This window comes from Erpetoichthys calabaricus, chromosome 1 (genome assembly GCF_900747795.2).
Source record: "Erpetoichthys calabaricus chromosome 1, fErpCal1.3, whole genome shotgun sequence".
Classification (NCBI taxonomy): Eukaryota; Metazoa; Chordata; class Cladistia; order Polypteriformes; family Polypteridae; genus Erpetoichthys; species Erpetoichthys calabaricus.
Genome location: NC_041394.2, coordinates 338,404,435 through 338,421,617, shown reverse-complemented (window position 1 = coordinate 338,421,617; position 17,183 = coordinate 338,404,435). Strand labels below are relative to the sequence as shown.

The 17,183-nt window shown below is 39.6% G+C and overlaps 1 protein-coding gene across 1 annotated transcript; it reads right to left on the bottom strand.

Moving 5' to 3' along the window:
- Nucleotides 1-12: 12 nt before the first annotated feature.
- Nucleotides 13-5,967, bottom strand: LOC114667607 (uncharacterized). Its single transcript, XM_028822979.2, has 2 exons — nt 5,701-5,967; nt 13-1,356 (listed from the first exon to the last, which is right to left on the bottom strand). Exons 1-2 carry the CDS (start codon nt 5,913-5,915, stop codon nt 312-314), a joined length of 1,260 nt encoding a protein of 419 aa, XP_028678812.1. The 5' UTR covers nt 5,916-5,967; the 3' UTR covers nt 13-311.
- Nucleotides 5,968-17,183: the final 11,216 nt, after the last annotated feature.

Sequence of the window (17,183 nt, the reverse complement as noted above, 5' to 3'; positions counted from 1 at the left end):
AACACACTGCTCTTAGTATGAATATAAATTTATTGCCTGCAACAGGCCAAAAAATGTTCCTTTTCAGAAAATACAAACATAACATGAACAGATAAAGTTCAAAGAATGCTTTACAGATAATAAAACAAGTCTGGTATATCAAAAGTAGGAACAGATAGTAACCTAAAAGTTAGTGGTTGATACATTAGCATGTTCTCTACCAGTTCAGTTGACTTAAAAATAAATTACAAAATAGGTGTGTGTGTAAACCACGCAAAATCATTGGAGCATATGCTAAAGTAGCACCAGTTATTGCTACACTGATGCAATCTCTACAGATTTGAAAAATACAAACACAAGGCATCTCTTGAGGCACTTGCTATGGCATTTGCTTGATAGGGACTCAATTCATGAGTCTCATTTTCTTCATGAACATCAATGTCATCATATTCCTCATTGTTAATCTCACAAAAATTGTGCAGTATGCAACATGCTGCGATGATGTTATTGATGTTGTTGATGTGGCAATCATACCTCTTCCTTAGGCAGCGCCATCTTCCCTTAAGACGGCCAAATGCCCTTTCGACAGTCATCCTTGCTTTACCAAGCCGGTTGTTAAAGGTGATCTGTGCAGGTGTCATTTGTTGGTTTTCAGGGTATGGTTTCATCAACCATGGCAGTAGAGGATAAGCTGTATCCCCCAACATTACCACTGGCACATCTATTCCTCCAAACCTCTCTGTGATATTAGGAAACAGCATACCACTCTGACCCCTCTCGTACAATGATGAATTGCCAAACACTCTGGCATTGTGGACTTTTCCCGGCCAGCCCACATTAATGTCCCAGAAACAAAGTCTATGATCTACCACACCTTGCAAGATGACTGAATAGAAACCTTTAGGGTTGTGGTAGTCTGCTGGGATTTCAGGTGGAGCTAAAATGCCAATATGGGTTCCATCAATAGCTCCTCCACATTGTGGGAAACCCCATTGATCTCGGAAACCTTGAATAATATTTCTGAAATCATGTTCAGAGGGTGTTTTGATGTAAACTGAAAGCAGCTTCTCCACAATTATGGAGGAAACATGATTGGCAATAGTGACTGCAGTAGATTGGCCAGTTCCAAATAAATGAGAGATAGTTCTAAATTCAACATTGGTGGCCAGCCTCCAGACACATATTGCTACACGCTGCACCACAGGTACTGCTTTCCTGAAAGTGGTCGTCTCTCTATGAAGGTGTGGATGGAGGATGTTACACAGCTTCAAGAACGTGGTCTTCCTCATTCTAAAATTTTCTTTCCATTCACAATCTGTCCAGCTGGTCAGAACATGCTCCCACCACACGCCACATCTCTGTCGCATCCAGATGCTCCTGATGCAAAATGGATAATTACATTAACTATCTTTAAATTGATACATGCACCATTACAGCATTTTAAAGTATAATTAATTAAAACAATGTTTTTCACTCATTATGCAATATAACAGTCAAATATTTTGTGTCAGATTAAAGCCTACTCACTAATACAGAGTCTAATCACATTAAACATTTTTATTATTATGTGTGATTAACCAGTTGTAACCCTTTATGCTACTTAGCTTTGCTGACATATATTATCGTATATATTACAATCTAATCTAATAGTACAGTATATATATTATTCTAAATAAAGATATACTGTGTATATATATATATATATATATATATATATATATATATATATATATATATATATATATATATATATATATATATATAATATACTACCATGGCTCTCTGTTTGTCTGTCTGTCCAGGATTTTAAATCACCTGTAGCTTGCAAACTGTTTGACCTGAAATTTGGTACACATATACTACGTGATGTCTACTATCCACTTTTGGGGTGATGATTGACCTCCAAGGTCATTCCTCTTTTTATTTTATTTTATTGTAGAATCAACTCTCGGCAGCATACGGGTGCCGTTCTCATCCCTACCACCTTCGCCATCACTTCCCCTACTTTTTCATATCTTAAATCATTCTTCAGGCAGATCAAAGACTAAGTGTCAACTTAAGTGAAAAATTAAAGAAAACGTATGAAGTAATTGCAACGCAAACACTGACATAATCAGTTTTAGTGTGAAAAGATGCCAACAGAAGAAGAGAAGAAGTTGGCCGCTAGAGTGGAGAAAAGAAGAGCTGCTCAGGAAGCAACAAGCACATCAACCTCTTTGCAAATGAATGGTAAATGTACAGAGAAAGAGAATGAAAACTAGGAATGCTCAAGTCAAGTGTATTCATTGCCCGTTATCGTTATTGAGCCATTACTGTATATAATTATATAATGTGTGTATATATATATATATATATATATATATATATATATATATACAGTCATATAAAAAAGTTTGGGAACCCCTCTCAGCCTGCATAATAATTTACTTTAAACAAAAACAGATAACAGTGGTATGTCTTTCATTTCCTAGGAACATCTTAGTACTGGGGTTTTTTCTGAACTAAGATTTTTAGTGAAGCAGTATTTACTTGTATGAAATTAAATCAAATATGAAAAGCTGGCTGTGCAAAAATGTGGGTCCCCTTGTAATTTTGCTGATTTGAATGCATGTAACTGCTCAATACTGATTACTTGCAACACCAAATTGGTTGGATTAGCTTGTTAAGTCTTGAACTTCATAGACAGGTGTCTGCAAGCATGAGAAAAGGTATTTAAGGTGGTCAATTGCAAGTTGTGCTTCCCTTTGACTCTCCTCTGAAGAGTGACAGCATGGGATCCTCAAAGCAACTCTCAAAAGATCTGAAAACAAAGATTGTTCAGTCTCCTGGTTTAGGAGAAGGCTACAAAAAGCTATCTCAGACATTTAAACTGTCAGTTTCAACTGTAAGGGATGTAATCAGAAAATGGAAGGCCACAGGCACAGTTGCTGTTAAACCCAGCAGGTCTGGCAGGCCAAAAAATATACAGGAGCGGCATATGCACAGGATTGTGAATGGTTGCAGACAACCCACAGATCACCTCCAAAGACCTGCAAGAACATCTTGCTGCAGATGGTATATCTGTACATCATTCTACAATTCAGCACAATTTGCACAAAGAACATCTGTATGGCAGGATGATGAGAAGGAAGCCCTTTCTGCACTCACGCCACAAACAGAGTCGCTTGTTGTATGTAAATGCTCATTTAGACAAGCCAGATTCATTTTGGAACAAAGTGCTTTGGACTGATGAGACACAAACTGAGTTATTTGGTCGTAACAAAAAGCGCTTTGCATGGCAGAAGAAGAACACCACATTCCAAGAAAAACACCTGCCACCTACTGTCAAATTTGGTGGAGGTTCCATCATGCTGCGGGGCTGTGTGGCTAGTTCAGGGACTGGGGCCCTTGTTAAAGTTGAGGGTCGGATGAATTCAACCCAATATCAACAAATTCTTCAGGATAATGTTCAAGCATCAGTCACAAAGTTGAAGTTACTTATGCAGTGGTTGGATATTCCAACAAGACAATGACTCAAAACACAGTTTGAAATCTCAAAAGGCATTCTTGCAGAGGGAGAAGTACAATGTTCTGAAATGGCCGTCACAGTCCCCTGATTTGAATAGTCCAAAATCTATGGGATGATTTGAAGCAGGCTGTCCATATATATATTATATTATGTATGTGTATATGTATGTATTTATACTGCTAAAAAAATTAAAAGTTACACTTTTTAATCAGAGTATAGCATCAAGTCAATGAAACTTCTGGGCTATTGATCTGGTCAGTTAAGTAGCAGAGGGGGTTGTTAATCAGTTTCTGCTGCTGTGATGTTCATGAAATTAACAACAGGTGAATTAGAGGGGCAACAATGAGATGACCCCTAAAACAGGAATGGTTTAGCAGGTGGAGGCCACTGACATTTTTCTCTCCTCATCTTTTCGGACTTTTTTTCACTCTTTTTGCATTTGGCTACCATCAGTGTCACTACTGGTAGCATGAGGTGTTACTTGGACCCTCCAGAGGTTGCATGGGTCGTCCAACTTCCCCTGAATGGCACATCAATATGTGCCATTGCCAGAAGGTTTGCTGTGTCTCTCAGCATAGTCTCAAGGGCATGGAGGAGATTTCAGGAGACAGACGGTTACTCTAGGAGAACTGGACGGGGCCGTAGAAGGGCCCTGTGCTTTTCACAGATAAGAGCAGGTTCACCCTGAGGACATGTGACAGGCGTGAAAGGGTCTGGAGAAGCCGTGGAGAATGTTATGCTGCCTGTAACATTGTTCAGCATGACTAGGTTTGGTGGTGGGTCAGTGATGGTCTGGGGAGGCATATCCATGGAGGTACGCACAGCCTTTTACAGGCTAGACAACGACACCTTGACTGCTATTAGGTATCAGGATGTTGAAGTGGCTCCTGGATTCCTCCTGGTGCTTGACAATGCCCGGCCTCATAATGAAAAGAGTATGCAGGCAGTTCCTGGAGGATGAAGGAATTGATACCATTGACTGGCCCCCATGCTCACCTGACCGAAATCCAATAGAACACCTCTGGGTGTGGCATTATGTTTCGGTTCATCCGACGCTGCCTAGTTACACCTTAGACCAGAGGTGGGCAAAGTCATTGCTGGAGGGCCGCAGTGGCTGCAGGTTTTTGTTCCAACCCAATTTCTTAATAAGAAGCACTTACTGCACTAGAAACATCTTCTGCTTCATTTTAGTTAACTCCCTCATTAAGATTTTGAACCCTTATTGCTTATTTAAGTCTTAAACAGCTACATTCTCGGTTTTTAATTGCTCCTTATTAGCAATCAGATACAAATGACAAAAGAAACCAGCAGTTAACCATTTTGCTTGTTATCCTTAACACCTGTGTGTATTTATCGTGCACTATTTGGCTTAATTAAATAATTGAAAGGAAAGAGAAGAGAAAAAAGTGAAGGATTGAGAATTACCCATCCATTTTACACTTCAAAGTATTTGGATGATATCCTTAGAATAGAAAAAAAAAATCTAGAATATGAGAATGATTTGACATAGCAGAGTAAAAGCACTAACAAGCCATGAAATTTAATTATTGGCAAGGATTGTTTTCTAATTAAACAACTGGGTTGGAACAAAAACCCGCAGCCACTGCGGCCCTCCAGGAATGACTTTGCCCACCCCTGCCTTAGACTGTCCAGGAGCTCAGTGATGCCCTGGTCCAGATCGGGAGGAGATCCCCCAGGACACCATCCATTACGTCTCATTACGTGCATTAACCATCCCAAAGTTTTCAGGCATACAGACAAGCACGTGGGGGCCACACAAACTACTGACTACGATTTGGAGTTGCTGCAATGACATTTCGGCAAAATGGACTAGCCTGCCTGCCAGCCACATCATTTTTCTCTTTGATTTTCGAGGTGTCTTTGAATTCAGCCCTCTATAGGTTGATAATTTTCATTTCCATCAAACGATGTGGCATTCTTACGTTCCTAACACAGTACCCAGTCCACATCAGTGGAGATATCCAGCATGATTTTTTCCCTATTGAGATCTGAAGTGTTTTTAAAGTTTTCCTTTAAAATTTTTTAATAGTTTATATAGACTATGTAAAACAAAGCACACGCTGGAGTAGCGTGTATTAGTTTTTGTGCTATTGTCATAATTACAGCAAACATCTTTTTTTATTACTATATAGATAGTGCAATTCTCATTTCATTCGATATCATTTGAGTTAAAAACATGCTGTTATTCTCACCTTACAGATGAACGTGAATTGTAGTTCGCAAGAAAAGCTGCAAATTCCTCCCTTAACATCATTTGCCTCCGTAAAAATCTTCTGGTACGTGCAGCACGATTAACAGCAAAACGCTGCGCTGCGCACTCAATAAATCTGTAGGAGGGTAAAGCGTTATCCTGCCCTGCACGACTCCAAAAAAACCACAAAACAAGTAAAATCATTTTGAAATGCATGCTGTAACTTCACATTCGGATCTTGTTTCTGCTTTACACGAAGTCGCATGGTGATGACGAAAGTGTTTCCGGGCCCTGATCGTTAATCGCAGTGTGACCGCAGGCCAGCTGGAGAGAAGGGAAGGCGGAGGATCGGGCTTGGGCACAGTACGGAACACACGTGCCTAGTGTGAGTACGACCTAAAAAGAGCTACGTGACATGAGAAATCGAGTGAGTTAAGTGATTTTGGAACTCAAACAATAATTATTAAAGGAATACTCAATCCAGAACTTATATTTGTATGTGTTACTTACACTAGGGTGACCATATTTTGATTTCCAAAAAAGAGGACGATCGGCACGGCCTCCAGACGAATTCAGACAAGCTTCTTGGTGGTTGATGAACATTATTTATTATACTTCAATGGTGCAGAATTAACCTCTGTAATAAAATAAAATGAAATCTGTAAAAACTTAAAACAAAATAATAGCTCTCTTAGACTCTTCAAATAAATAATTAAATATTGTTCTAAATATGAACTATTCTGTTCCAGCTTCAACAATATATCTCTTAAATGTAATAAAATAAATAACAGAAGAGTCTCACAAAGACAAAAAAACTTAAACAAAAAGAATCTAGACTTTTTATCTTTAGTTTTCTTCTTCTTCATCCTGCTTCTCTTCTTCATCCTCCTTGTCAGCCCATCCATATTTTATTGTAGAGCTGATCTTTCCTAGCAGTTTTCGATAGCTTAACAAATAAGCATGAAAGTCTTTGCAAGACATGTCTTTGAAGTTGTACTGAACTAGTAGAATCCCCTTTAGTGACTCTACGGAGAGCTGGTTCCTCTCCTTGGTCCACTGGCTTTGCATTAGTGAAAAAACCCTCTCAACATTTGCATTGTGAGAGAGAAGTGCAAAGACAAACTGTGTCAGTAGCTCTGAGTAACATGCAATGCTTTTTGCCTTTTCAAAATATTTGGTCCACTTCTGGTGTACCTGCAGGCCACTGAACTCCTCATCATGGTTGCACGTTTCTGTGAATTTCCTCAGATTGGTGACCTGGTCAAACACTTAACATCATCAACTGCCACCCCCTTCTCTCCAAGGGTGAGAACTCTTCCATGGGAGTCATCCACTTCTCCAGATACTCCAGACATGCACTGTACATGCCATGCACATCTGCACAGAACTGGTCACAGCCTTTGTCAAGTCCATCTTTGTGCTTCTGTGCCAGTAGTCCCTTAACTTTAAGGGACATGAAGTTGTTGCTCTTGCGTTGAAGAAGAATGGTATGTATATTGTTTAATATCTTCTTCACTTCCATAATGGACATGGTCTCCTGTTCCATTTCTTGAATGTGGGTGTGGAACACAGACATGAGTGTATGCATGTGCCAAAGGTAGATTTCAGCAAAATCATTTTCAAAAAAACTCTTGAGTGCTATGGGTGGCTTTTGCTGAGACAGAAAATATGCCTTTAAAGCTGGAAACATCTGTAACATCCTCTCAATGCTTGGGAACAATGACAGCCACCTTGTCGTGCTGTGAGAGAGCATCCTTCTGTAATCAATCTCAACAAAATCACAGTACTCCTTCAGGCTCTCAGTGCGCACAGTGTAAATGTGAAAGTACTGGTAGATTTTGAATATGATATTCTCAATGTCAATTTCTATTGTGCCTGCCCCATGGTGTGCACAATTATTCAATATGTGTGCTGGGCAACCCACACTGATCAGAGTCTTGTTTTGCAGCAAACTCTTCAAATTTGCAAACACATTCTTTCCAGCTTCATCACGTCGGATTCCTCCAAAATTTGTGTTGCAATTGTCTCCAGTAAATGCAATGCATTTTTCCGACAGATTGTTTTTTGCCAGGGTTTCTGTGAGATATTTTGCAATGGTTTCTGCTGTCTCATTGGGTGTGTCTTTAACTTCAATCAATTTTGTTTGCACGCCACCCTTCTTCCAGTCAAAATACTGGATTATGACTGGGAATATTTTCACTGCTCCGTGGTTACTCCCGTCTGTGGAAACACCACAGTACTGGATTTCTTTGAGTGCTTCGTGAGTGATTTCAACAGAGTGGGGGGCTATAGCACCATTGACGATGGCTTCGGTCTTGGTGCGAGCACTACTAAACTTTTTTGCAATGTCAGAGTCAGGAAATGCCTTTTTAAGCAAAGTACTGGTGTAATCCATGGACCTGTAACTGTTGTGATGTTTCACTGTATGAAAAGCCATTGCACCTTCTGCTGCATTTACATCATCCTCTGTTTTTCCTGGTCTGACAAAAAACTGTCAACTTTGCAGATGAACTAGTCTCACCTCGCACAGCTTTTTTATGTTTCTTGGTGTCCATGTGGGCTTTCAGATCCCCAGCACCTTTATTGGATACCGAGACATATGTACCGGCTTTGCACACGGTGCACTCCGCCTCCCACTTGTCCCGACCGGGACGGTATGTGGGAAATTTTCTTTGCAGTTCATCGGTGAAGCTGCACTTACGCTTCGGCATTTTCCCTGCTATACTGCTCCGCTCTCTGCTCTGATCCCTGTCTGCACTGCTCCCTGTCTGTGTCTGTGTGTTTGCACGCGCAGCGCAGACCTGCCCACAAGGCAGCCTCCCGGTAATTAGGGGAGACTGGGGACGGTTGCAACAAGGGACGGTTGCAACAAGTCTTATTTCTCCAATTAGAAACATGGTAGAGTGATGATACTCATACTGTACATGCTCAGTTAGGCCCTCTCTCCACCAGAGAGAAACTATACAGTTTCATCATCTGCTGCTGCATTTATTGAAAAATAACTGTTTTGAAGGTATGAAAGTAATTTTTTTTGCAAGTTATTTTTTTGACTTACTGTCCATAGCTTTTATTTTAATTAATCAAAACATATCTAGTTCAAATCATTGTGGTATTGACTTTTAAAAAGTATTGTTAGCATGTTTCCCTGACTCTTTGAATAGCTAGCACATGGTGTTCTGTCATGGCTGGCAGGTCAGGGACGGTTGCAACAACTTGTTGCAACCGTCCCCAAGCCAACCAGCCATATTGAAATAGACTACATATCATTACTTTTTAACATTTTTAGTTCAGAATCAGCACATTTTTTTCAGTTTAAGTCCGAAGTATTCTGCTATACAGCTTAACTGTAGTTTATGGATCTAAAAATAGAAATAATCTGTTTTTTCCAGTATGCCAAGAGTGAGGAAGAGAGTTACTAACAGAGGGATTCCCCTCGAAATTTTGGAACAAGCTTCAAACGTAATTAGGAATGAGGGCAGGACAGTCAGGGCAGTCGCCAAGGACTTTTCCATGTGTCATACCACCTTATTTCGATTCCATAAGAAAAGAGAGAAGCTTGCAAGTGAGGGATCAGATAAGTTACCACGTGCAGTGTACTGGACCATCAGAAGAGTCTTCTCAGAAGACCAAGAGAGGAGTCTAAAACAGTATTTACAAAGGGCAGCAGACTTAGATTATGGGTTAAGTCCTAAAGAGGTAAGAGAAATTAACAGAAATGTATTAAGAGAGTAAGAGGGTGAGAGGGTGAGGGTAATATCTGTAAAAAGTGAAAGATAATAAAAACTATTTACATTTTATAACATTTTATTTCAGGTTCGTAGGCTTGCATTTTCAACTCACCTCTCACTATACATGCAACTTTCTCTCACAGTGGAATGAGGCCTGTATGGCTGGTGTTGACTGGTTTAATGGTTTTTTAAAACGGCACCCAACTCTCTCAATAAGACGTCCTCAAGCCACAAGCCTTTCGAGGGCAACCAGTTTTAATGAAACAAATGTTTACAATTTTTTTAACAATTTAAGCCAGGTTTTGGACAAACACAAGTTTCAGTCACAAAACATATGGAACATGGATGAAACTGGGATAACAACTGTTCAAACTCCCGACAGGGTTGTGGCAAGACGTGGTGACAGGCAAGTTGGTGCAGCTACCTCAGCAGAAAGAGGCACACTTGTCACACTAACTTGTACAATCAATGCACTTGGTAACTCCATACCCACAACTGTGAATCTAACTAAAAGAGTTGCATTATTTTGTTCTTGTTGTTTGTAGAAAGGTTCACTGGAAGCCAGTTCCCAAAATTGTTCTGCTAACTGGCAGATTTCTACTGTTAGTCAGTATAGATGTGGGGTACTTTATATGAGGGGTGATTAGCCACTGTTTAGGAATATCTGTGCAACTTTATTTGGGTTGTATTTGATATTCTCAATATTGTACAATAAATGTATGTTTAAATATTGTTAATTAGTAAGAATTATATTATAATTGTTCTAGTAACTGGCAGATTTATCCTGAGAGCCAGTAGAATTGTTGGGGTGACTTTAAATTCACTTTGTATTCAATATTTTTTGACTTGTTTTAAAGCAGATCCATGTTTGGATAATAAATGCATTTTTAAAAAATCCCGTGTGACATAAAAATACAGAACTTTCAATATGAATAAAAATCTACTTTAATATTATTGTATAATTGTAGATTTACACAGTACTATGCAAGTTCAGAGAAAAAGCAAAGGTTAATTATTGAAATTTAATATATGTTTAACATGTTGCAACCGTTCCTTATATGTGTTGCAACCGTCCCCAATGTTGGGGACGGTTGCAACATCTGACTTCTTCAGTTCAAATTAATATTGTGCAGGATATGTAAAATATAATTAACTACAAGTACTATGGGTAATTAGCAGACAGATGTAAGTTTATAGTATACGAATTTGGCTGGTGTAGTCCAAACAGTCTCTGAGTAAATGAGGGGAATGCAAAAAGTGTTGCAACCGTCCCCAGTCTCCCCCTACGTCGCGCAAAAAAGTAGTACCCTAGCATTGTGTGCAAAACGCCAGTCAATTTACGTACACGCGTAATGGTCCTATGAAAAACCGGACATTTTCGTGAATTTATAAAACCCGCCAGGACGCCCCGGACAGGACGTAAAAAGTGGACATGTCCGGGCAAAAGAGGACACTTGGTCACCCTAATTTACACCATACAATTTGTAGCGGTGATCAAGAACATTTTTCAATCTTGTATTTTCGTGGAGACAAAGCATCTTAATGTTTCTGATAGAACGGGACCCTAATTACCAACAATAAGTTTCATCAAATGGTTAAAAACATCCATGCATAATCTAAATGTCAGTTATCCAGTCCTATGTTCAAAACGTGCAAAATGTATGTTTTTTGCTAACATAATGCTAAATAGTTACTTCCAGATTAAACAGAGAAGATCATAAACAGGGAATGAAAACCTTAATGGGAGTTACTTTTTGAATTGAAGACCTCCCTCGACCTTTTTCTTATTGATCAAGAGTCATCTTTTATTATGTTGACATTGCTCTGTTTCCCTGTCTGTTTAATGTAGTTTAAGTGTTGTGCCTGTTAATGTTGCTAGGTTTAGCAGTTTACTGTTGTTGCATTTTACAATCTTTCGTAACGTGTTTCTTAATCACTCATTACTGAGTTGACTGCTTTGCTAAATGGGGCAGCTGGGCAAAAAAGTGACCACGATATCAATGTTCACTCTAACAGAGCTTCAGACTTCCTCTGCTGAGATGGGTAAACCTGTCAGTAGGATGACCATATCAGCATTGTCTGCATGGGAGAGCCCACTTGGAGTCAAATGGCTCCTAAAGGACTCTGGGATCATGAGGGAAAAAAGAAAAATCTCTGGTCTGATGAGACCAATATTTAACACTTTGGGCAATATTATGCTATCGGGGTGCTTCTCAGGGCAAATACGAGGAGACTGGTCAGAATTGATTGAATGATGGATGTTACCTAATACAGAGATATCCAGGAAGAAAGCCTACTGTAGAGTGCATGTGACCTCAGCACAAAAATGAACTGAAGCATCCAACAAAGACAATGCTGGAGTGGCTTGAGGACAAGCCTTTAACTGTTCTTGAGTGGCCTAGCCACAACCCAGACTTAAACCTCTTAGAGCAAGGGTGGGCAATGTCAGCCCTGGAGAGCCGCAGTGGCTACAGGTTTTCATTCCAACCCAATTGCTTAATTAGAAAGCAACACTTGCCAATCTCAGACGTTATTTAATTTCATGGCTTGCTAGTCTGCAATGTAAGGTTGTTGTATCGTAGATTTTTTTCCTTTCCAAGGATGTCATCCAAATGATTTGAAGCCTAAAACGTTTCATTTTCAGTCTGTCACATTTTTCTATAATGTCTTTTATTAAATCAGGCAGTGCATGATGAACCCACAGAAATGTAAATGGAAACAAGTTAAATGGAGAACTGCTGGCTTCTTTGTCATTCACATCTTATTGCTAATAAGAAACCATTAAACAGTGAATGCAGCTCTTTAAAATTGAAATAAGCAATTAAGGGTGGGGAACCTTAACAAACAAGACCACTAAAACAAAGCATCAAAATGTCACTTAAGCAATAAGTGCTTCATCAGCAATAATTGACTTCTCATTATAGAAACTGGTTGGAACAAAAACCTGCTGCCACTGGGGCTCTCCAGGATCAACATTGCACACACCCTGCCTTAGAGTATCTTTGGAGAGACCTCAAAATTGCAATTTAGAGATTCTTCTCATCCAGTCTGATGGAACTTGACAGAATCTGTCCCGAAGAATGAAATATGAACTGCCCACATCTAGGTGTATGACTCAAGGCTATAATTATTGCCACAGGGACTTCTACAAAGAACTGAATTAAGAGTTTGAATACTTATATGAATGAAAGATTTCCATTTAGCATGTTTAATACATTTCCAAACTTTTTTGAAAACATGTTTAAATTTTGTCATCATGAGTTATTGAGTTTAGACTGATGGGCTAAAATTGCAAATGTGTTAATTTAAAATTAATTATATAACAATAATGTTTGTAAATTGAAGGGCTCTGAATTCTTTCTGAATTCATCCATCCATCCATTTTCCAACCCGCTGAATCTGAACACAGGGTCACGGGGGCCTGCTGGAGCCAATCCCAGCCAACACAGGGCACAAGGCAGGGAACCAATCCTGGGCAGGGTGCCTTTCTGAATTCACTATGTGTATATTACTATTTTAAAACAGTTTTCTTTAGCCGCATCTAAAACATGGTATAGCTTGTATGAGGTAGGAAATGTGCACAATGTGAGAAAGAATTGGTAAATGGATGTTAGTCAGGTAAGTAATTAAGTTTTGCTTTTGGGATTGTCAGGAAGTAATTAAACAATTTCATAAGGCTCTTACTTTATTTTCCTTACTTTTCTCTAAACTCAAACAGAATACAATTTATTGGTAAACACAAGGATTTTAAAAATAACTATATTGACATAAAAGATTGGATACAAGACAGATGAAGCAGACAAACATAACACAGAAGACAATGGCTATATAAATTTAGAGTTCTGCTTTATCTTAGCACAAATAAACAGTTTACAATACCGTACCTCAAGGATAATGTCTGATGTATGGAGCTGAGTGGATCATAGAATTGGCTCAGGGGGTCCAGCTCCAAGGCTCTATGGAGAGGACCTTTCAGGCCAAAGGTTTGTGAGCTTTTTTGCTGTACAGTCAGTGAGAGGTTTATGACTCAAAAAAATACAACTGGTTTTATAAGAAAGTGTAATCTGGTGACTGGATTAAGTTTATTTTAGTTACAGATCCAGTGTCTTCTTACAGATGTCAGTTTATCCATTACATCCAGAGAAAAGCCAAGCAAAATGACACCTTTTATTGGGTAACTAAAAAGATTACAATATGCAAGCTTTCGAGGCAACTCAGGCCCCTTCTTCAGGCAAGATGTTGAAAGAGGTGGTTCTCCTGCACGGGTGCCACAGATAAAAGATTTTCCATCTTAAATTGCTTTAGATAGATAGATAGATAGATAGATAGATAGATAGATAGATAGATAGATAGATAGATAGATAGATAGATAGATAGATAGATAGATAGATAGATAGATAGATAGATACTTTATTAATCCCAGGGGGAAATTCACATATTCCAGCAGCAAAAAATATTAAATTAAAGAGTAATAAAAAATGCAGGTAAAAAAAAACAGACAATAACTTGAATAATGTTCAACGTTTACCCCCTCTGGTGGAATTGAAGAGTCGCATAGTTTGGGGGAGGAATGATCTTCTCAGTCTGTCAGTGGAGCAGGACAGTGACAGCAGTCTGTCGCTGAAACTGCTCCTCTGTCTGGAGATGACACTTTAATGGATGCAGTGGATTCTCCATAATTCATAGGAGCCTGCTGAGTGCCCTTCGCTCTGCCACAGATGTTAAACTGTCCAGCTCTATGCCAACAATAGAGCCTGCCTTCCTCACCAGTTTGTCCAGGCGTGAGGCATCCTTCTTCTTAATGCTGCCTCCCCAGCACACCACTGCGTAGAAGAGGGCACTCGCCACAACCATCTGATAGAACATCTGCAGCATCTTACTTTGCTTTCTAAATTGGTTCCATATTCTGAGTGAGTAAAGCACAATTGGGTTATTAGTATATTTGTGATAACTTGCATTTATTGGAGCACAGAGCAGGGAGAATAAAGAAGTACTACAGGATTTTACTTCTATTGCGGACCAGGCCGGTGTATGTTCATTTATTTGTGTCCAGGTTTTTATGGCTTGTATGTTTGCTGCCCAGTAATAAAACTGAAAATTAGGTAGAGCCATGCCACCTTCTGCCTGAGGTTTTTGTAGGGTCGCTCTTCGGATGCACGAGTGTTTTGAGTTCAAAATAAATGAGATTATAGTTGAATCTAATTGCTTAAAAAATGATTTATTGATATATATTGGAATGTTTTGAAATAAAAAAAGAAGTTTAGGAAGGATATTCATCTTAACAGCGTTACAGTGGGTACGGAAAGTATTCAGACCCCCTTCAATTTTTCACTCTTTGTTATATTGCAGCCATTTGCTAAAATCATTTAAATTAATTTTTTTCCTCATTAATGTACACACAGCACCCCATATTGACAGACAAAAAAAAGAATTTTTGAAATTGTTGCAGATTTATTAAAAACGAAAAACTGAAATATCACATGGTCCTAAGTATTCAGACCCTTTGCTGTGACACTCCTATATTTAACTCCGGTGCTTTCCATTTCTTCTGATCATCCTTGAGATCACCTTCATTTGAGTCCAGCTGTGTTTGATTATACTGATTGGACTTGATTAGGAAAGCCACACGCCTGTCTATATGAGACCTTACAGCTCACAATGCATGTCAGAGCAAATGAGAATCATGAGGTCAAAGGAACTGCCTGAAGAGCTCAGAGACAGAATTGTGGCAAGGCACAGATCTGGCCAAGGTTACAAAAAAAGTTCTGCTGCACTTAAGGTTCCCAAGAGCACAGTGGCCTCCATAATCCTTAAATGGAAGACGTTTGGGACGACCAGAACCCTTCCTAGAGCTGGCTGTCCGGCCAAGCTGAGCTACCGGGGGAGAAGAGCCTTGGTGAGAGAGGTAAAGACGAACCCAAAGATCACTTTTGCTGAGCTCCAGAGATGCAGTCAGGAGATGGGAGAAAGTTGTAGAAAGTCAACCATCACTGCAGCCCTCCACCAGTCAGGGCTTTATGGCAGACTGGCCTGTTGGAAGCCTTTCCTCACTGCAAGACACATGACCGCCCGCATGGAGTTTGCTAAAAGACACCTGAAGGACTCTGAGATGGTGAGAAATAAGATTCTCTGGTCTGATGAGACCAAGATAGAACTTTTTGGCCTTAATTCTAAGCGGTATGTGTGGAGACAACCAGGCACTGCTCATCACTTGTCCAATACAGTCCCCACAGTGAAGCATGGCGGTGGCAGCATCATGCTGTGGGGGTGTTTTTCAGCTGCAGGGACAGGATGACTAGTTGCAATCGAGGGAAAGATGAATGCGGCCAAGTACAGGGATATCCTGGACAAAAACCTTCTCCAGAGTGCTAAGGACCTCAGACTGGGCCGAAGGTTTACCTTCCAACAAGACAATGACCCTAATCACACAGCTAAAATAACGAAGGAGTGGCTTCACAACAACTCTGTGACTGTTCTTGAATGGCCCAGCCAGAGCCCTGACTTAAACCCAATTGAGCATCTCTGGAGAGACCTAAAAATGGCTGTCCACCAACGTTTACCATCCAACCTGACAGAACTGGAGAGGATCTGCAAGGAGGAATGGCAGAGGATCCCCAAATCCAGGTGTGAAAAACTTGTTGCACCTTTCCCAAGAAGACTCATGGCTGTATTAGCTCAAAAGGGTGCTTCTACTAAATACTGAGCAAAGGGTCTGAATACTTAGGACCATGTGATATTTCAGTTATTCTTTTTTTAATAAATCTGCAACAATTTCAAAAAATTTTTTTTGTCTGTCAATAGGGGGTGCTGTGTGTACATTAATGAGGGAAATTAATTTAAATAATTTTAGCAAATGTATGCAATATAACAGTGAAAAATTGAAGGGGGTCTGAATACTTTCCGTACCCACTGTAATTCCTCCGGCTAGAGTGAGATGAAGAGTTGACCATCTATGCAAGTCTTGCTTAATTTTTTTTCCCATACAGACGGCAAAATTTTGTTGATAAAGAGCTTTGTTTACTTGTGATATTTACCCCTACATCTTGCCTGAAGAAGGGGCCTGAGTTGCCTCGAAAGCTTGTATATTGTAATCTTTTTAGTTAGCCAATAAAAGGTGTCATTTTGCTTGGCTTTTCTCTACATTCATAATGGCTAACACGGTACAACACCCTTCCATTACATCCAGCAAGAGTTCAGTTTGTGGTTGCAAGCCTAAAGTGAATGACCCTTTGGACGTTTTTCATGTGTAATAGTGTCTGCAGGGGTGTCAGCTCAACTCCAAATGACACCTTAAAGAGGTAAGCCACTTTAGTATTCATTCTGGAGCACAAGTGATGGGGCAGCAGATTTCTGAACACCTGTTAAATCAGGGTTTTAGTGGCGCAGAAAGCCCGTTAAAACAGCAAACAGACAATGCTCACTTTATCTCATCATGCAGTAAGATGTGCGTGCACGATTAAGTTCTTAACTTTTCCTGGTAACCACAGTCTAAGATTACATTACTTTTCAGTTGCGCACACTCACAAGATTACTGGGAATTTCAAACAGTTTTAAATTGCTAAAGGTGAAGAAATTAAACTCCTCTTCCACGCTTCAACATCGGGTAAAGACGTCAGCCAAAAAGATACACGTGTAAATATTCCTAAACAATGGAAGAGCGCGCATAATACATACACACACTATACTATTTACCAAAAGATTTGCTTATGAGGAAAATAGAGCTCTTTCATAGAGAAAAAAATGGGTGGCTCTGAAA

What these genes read in the sequence shown, in the direction of transcription:
- LOC114667607 (XM_028822979.2), bottom strand. Translation starts at nt 5,915, where the DNA reads ATGCATTTCAAAATGATTTTACTTGTTTTGTGGTTTTTTTGGAGTCGT. An exon ending in AATTCACGTTCATCTGTAAG is followed by an intron (nt 1,357 to 5,700) that starts GTGAGAATAACA and finishes ATTTTGCATCAG; the next exon opens with GAGCATCTGGATGCGACAGA.